This window comes from Oncorhynchus nerka, linkage group LG25 (assembly GCF_034236695.1).
Source record: "Oncorhynchus nerka isolate Pitt River linkage group LG25, Oner_Uvic_2.0, whole genome shotgun sequence".
Lineage (NCBI taxonomy): Eukaryota > Metazoa > Chordata > Actinopteri > Salmoniformes > Salmonidae > Oncorhynchus > Oncorhynchus nerka.
Genome location: NC_088420.1, coordinates 24542861 through 24548259, shown reverse-complemented (window position 1 = coordinate 24548259; position 5399 = coordinate 24542861). Strand labels below are relative to the sequence as shown.

The window sequence follows — 5399 nt, the reverse complement described above, 5'->3', positions numbered from 1 at the left end:
TAGCATGATGCAGCCACCACTATGCTTGAAAATATGAATAGTGGTACTCAATAATGTGTTCTATTGGATTTACCCCAAACATAACACTTTGTATTCAGGACAAACAGCTAATTGCTTTCACACATTTTTGTAGTATTACTTCAGGGTCTTTGTGCCAAAAGGATGTATATTTTGAAATATTTCTTATTTTCACTCTATCAATTAGCTTAGTATTGTGGAGTAACTACAATGTTGTTGATCCATCCTCAGTTTTCTGCTATCACAGCCATTAAACTCTGTAACTGTTTTAAAGTCACCATTGGCATCACAGTGAAATCCCTGAGCAGTTTCCTTCCTCTCTGGGAACTCAGTAATGAGTATGAGGGTGATGCGGTCTGCGCAACGCATCACCGGGGGCAAACTACCTGCCCTCCAGGACACCTACAACACCCGATGTCACAGGAAGGCAAAAAGATCACCTGAGTGGGTTGAGTCACTGATGTGATCATCCTGTCTGGGTTGCCCCCCCCCCCCCCTTGGGTTGTGCCGTGGCGGAGATCTTTGTGGGCTATACTCAGCCTTGTCTCAGGATGGTAAGTTGGTGGTTGAAGATATCCCTCTAGTGGTGTGGGGGCTGTGCTTTGGCAAAGTGGGTGGGGTTATATTCTTCCTGTTTGGCCCTGTCCGGGGGTGTCCTCGGATGGGGCCACAGTGTCTCCTGACCCCTCCTGTCTCAGCCTCCAGTATTTATGCTGCAGTAGTTTATGTGTCGGGGGCTAGGGTCAGTTTGTTATATCTGGAGTACTTCTCCTGTCCTATTCAGTGTCCTGTGTGAATTTAAGTGTGCTCTCTCTAATTCTCTTTTTCTCTCTTTCTTTCTCTCTCTCGGAGCCCTAGGACCATGCATCAGGACTACCTGACATGATGACTCCTTGCTGTCCCCAGTCCACCTGGCCGTGCTGCTGCTCCAGTTTCAACTGTTCTGCCTTATTATTATTGGACCATGCTGGTCATTTATGAACATTTGAACATCTTGGCCATGTTCTGTTATAATCTCCACCCGGCACAGCCAGAAGTGGACTGGCCACCCCACATAGCCTGGTTCCTCTCTAGGTTTCTTACTAGGTTTTGGCCTTTCTAGGGAGTTTTTCCTAGCCACCGTGCTTCTACACCTGCATTGCTTGCTGTTTGGGGTTTTAGGCTGGGTTTCTGTACAGCACTTTGAGATATCAGCTGATGTACGAAGGGCTATATAAATACATTTGATTTGATTTGATTTAACCACCCGAGCCACTGCCTGTTCACCCCGCTTCTATCCAGAATGTGAGGTCAGTACATGTGATTCAAAGTTTGGACAGAGAGATTGAAATACAGCTTCTATCTCAAGGCCATCATATTTTTAAACAGCCACCACTAGCACAGAGGTGGCTGCCTACCTACAGACCTACAGACCTACATCATTGGCCACTTTAATATATGGACCACTGGTCACTTTAATAATGCCACTTTAAGAGTGTTTACATATTTCACATTACTCATCTCATCTGTATATACTGTATACTGTATCCGTCACTATCTATTCTTTACTATCTATTGCATCTTAGCCGCTCTGTCACTGCTCATCCATATATTTTATACTTATATTTTCTTATCCCATTCCTTTACTAGATTGCGTGTATTAGGTTTAGTTGTGGAATTGTTAGATATTACATGTTAGATACTGCTGCACTGTCAGATCTGTAAGGACAAGCATTTCGCTAAACTCACAATAACATCTGCTACCCATGTGTATGTGACCAATAACATTTTATTTTATTTGATGAAGGACTGGGTCTATTGATACACCATTCAAAGTGTAATTAATAACTTCACCATGCTCAAAGGGATATTCAATGTCTGCTTCTTTTTATTTTTTTACCCATCTACCAATAGGTGCCCTACTTTGCGAGGCATTGGAACACCTCCCTGGTCTTTGTGGAATCTGTATTTGAAATTCACTGTTCGACTGAGGTACCTTACAGATAATTGTATTTGTGGAGTACAGAGATAACGTAATTCAAAATCCTGTTAAGCACTATTGTCTATTATCATCCATGCAACGTATTAAGTGATTTGTTAAGCAAGGTTTTACTCCTGAACTTATTTAGGCTTGCCATAACAAAGGGGTTGAATTTCAGCTTTTAATTATTTTGTATTAATTAGTTTAAAGAAATGTAAAACATACCCCACAATGTCAAAGTGGAGTTATTGTGTGTAGGCTAGTGAAGGGATGTGAATACTTTCTGGAGGCACTGTATCTAATGTTTGGATAGTTCCATCTGAGCCACTAGCTTAATCCTATTCTTTGACTTGTATTTTTGGTTTAATTGGAGACGTGAATCCAAACATATTATTTGTAAATTGTCGACAAGTTAATAGGCTAATTTTACTTTATTGCAAAAGTGATATTAAATTGTGTTTGCTTGTCAACACAACCAAATATCAACATTTGAAGTCGGAAGTTTGCATACACTTTGTAACGCTTGTCGTCTGGGGAAGGAGAGGAGGACCAAGGTGCAGCTTGGTAAGTGTTCATATTATTTAAATATTTTAATGAACACTGAAAACAAAACAATAAACAACCAACGAACAGTCCTGTAAGGTGTAACACAAAACTAAACAGAAAACCACCCACAAAACACAATGGAAAACAGGCTACCTAAATATGGTTCTCAATCAGGGACAACGATTAACAGCTGCCTCTGATTGAGAACCATACCAAGCCAAACACAGAAATAGAAAATCATAGACAAACTAACATAGACAACCCACCCAACTCACGCCCTGACCATACTAAAACAAAAGACAAAACAAAGGAACTAAGGTCAGAACGTGACAGTACCCCCCCCCCCCCCCCCCCCAAAGGTGCGGACTCCGGCTGCAAAACCTAAACCTATAGGGGAGGGTCTGGGTGGGTGTCTGTCCGCGGTGGTGGCTCTGGCGCGGGACGTGGACCCCACTCCACCATAGTCCTCCACCTCCTTAACCGCCTCCGTGGCCTCTTAAGAGCGGCGACCCTCGCCGCCGACCTCGGACTGGGGACCCTAGCTACGGGTCCCGAATGGATGGGAGATTCCGGCAGCGCCGGAGTGAAGGACGACTCCGGCAGCGCCGGACAGGAGGGAGACTCCGGCAGCTCCAGAGTGAAGGGCAATTCCGGCATCGCCGGCATGACAGGCGGCTCTGGCAGCTCATGGCTGACTGCCAGCTCAGGGCAGGCGGGAGACTCTGGCAGCTCTGGGCAGGCGGGAGACTCTGGCAGCTCTGGGCAGGCGGGAGACTCTGGCAGCTCTGGGCAGGCGGGAGACTCTGGCAGCTCTGGGCAGGCGGGAGACCCTGGCAGCTCAGGACAGACGGGAGACCCTGGCAGCGCTGGGCAGGAGGAAGGCTCTGGCAGAGCTGGACAGGCGGCAGCACCTGTAGGGAGCAGACGGAGAGACAGCCTGGTGCGGGGGGCTGCCACCAGAGGGCTGGTGTGTGGAGGTGGCACCGGATAGACCGGACCGTGCAGGCGCACTGGAGCTCTTGAGCACCGAGCCTGCCCAACCTTACCTGGTTGAATGCTCCCCGTAGCCAGGACAGTGCGGCGAGGTGGAATAGCCCGCATTGGGCTGTGCTGGCTAACCGGGGACACCATGCGTAAGGCTGGTGCCATGTACACCGGCCCGAGGAGACGCACTGGAGACCAGATGCGCTAAGCCGGCTTCATGGCACCTGGCTCGATACCCACTCTAGCCCGGCCGATACGAGGCGCTGCAATGTACCGCACCGGGCTATGCACACGCACCAGGGACACCGTGCCGCCTCACGGCATAACACGTTGCCTGCCCAGTCCCTCTCGCTCTCCGGTAAGCACGGGGAGTTGGCTCAGGTCTCCTACCTGACTTAGCCACACTCCCGTGTGCCACCCCCAAGAAATGTTTGGGGCTGCCTCTCGAGCTTCCTTGCCAGCCGTGTTCCCTCGAAGCACTGGCTCCCATTACTTGCTGCCTCCGCTCTCCTGGCTGCCTCCACCTGTTCCCATGGGAGGCGATACCTTCCAGCCAGGATCTCCTCCCATGTGTAGCAACCCTTGCCGTCCAAAACGTCCTCCCATGTCCAGGAGTCCTGAGATCGCTGCTGCCCGATACCACGCTGCTTGGTCCTTTTTTGGTGGGTGGTTCTGTAACGCTTGTCGTCTGGGGAAGGAGAGGAGGACCAAGGTGCAGCGTCGTAAGTGTTCATATTATTTAAATATTTTAATGAACACTGAAAACAAAACAATAATTAACCAACGAACAGTCCTGTAAGGTGCAACACAACACTAAACAGAAAATAACCACCAACAAAACACAATGGAAATATGGTTCTCAATCAGGGACAACGATTGACAGCTGCCTCTGATTGAGAACCATACCAGGCCAAACACAGAAATAGAGAGTCATAGACAAACTAACATAGACAACCCACCCAACTCACGCCCTGACCATACTAAAACAAAAGACAAAACAAAGGAACTAAGGTCAGAACGTGACACACTTAGGTTGTTGTCATTAAAACTCGTTTTTCAACCACTCCACAAATTTTTTCTTCTTATAGTTTTGGCAAGTCAGTTAGGACATCTACTTTGTGCATGACACAAGTCATTTTTCCAACAATTGTTTACAGACAAATGATTTAACTTAGAATTCACTGCATCACAAATCCAGTGGGTCAGAAGTTTACATACACTAAGTTGCCTTTAAACAGCTTAGAAAATTCCAGAAAATGATGTCATGGCTTTAGAAGCTTTTGATGGGCTAATTGACATAATTTGAGTCAATTGGAGGTGCACCTGTGGATGTATTTCAAGGTATACCCTCAAACTCAGTGCCTCTTTGCTTGACATAATGGGAAAATCAAAAGAAATCAGCCAAGACCTCCGAAAGAAAATTGTAGACCTCCACAAGTCTGGTTCATTCTTGGGAGTAATTTACAAACGCCTGAAGGTACCACGTTCATCTGTACAAATAATAGTACACAAGTATAAACACCATGGGACCACGCAGCCGCCATACTGCTCAGGAAGAAGATGTGTTCTGTCTCCTAGAGATGAACGTACTGTGGTGCGAAAAGTGCAAATAAATCCCAGAACAACAGCAGAGGACCTTGTGAAGATGCTGGAAGAAACAGGTACAAAAGTATCTATATCCACAGTAAAGTCCTATATCGACATAACCTGAAAGGCCGCTCAGCAAGGAAGAAGCCACTGCTCCAAAACCGCCATATAAAAGCCAGACTGAGTTTATTTTTTATTTTTACAGGGACAGTGCACATTAATCAACGTTTCAGTAAAAGTGACGGTTTTAGCCAGCCGGCTAATTTTCAACCGCAGTCCCTGGGCAGGTTATTAAAAACAATTA

General features: G+C 46.6%; 1 protein-coding gene across 1 annotated transcript; it reads left to right on the top strand.

The window, feature by feature from the left end:
- The first annotated feature begins 3083 nt into the window (after positions 1-3083).
- On the top strand, positions 3084-3515 carry LOC135564569 (sericin-1-like). Its single transcript, XM_065009930.1, has one exon. The coding sequence runs from the start codon at positions 3084-3086 to the stop codon at positions 3513-3515; it is 432 nt and encodes a 143-aa protein (XP_064866002.1).
- Positions 3516-5399: the final 1884 nt, after the last annotated feature.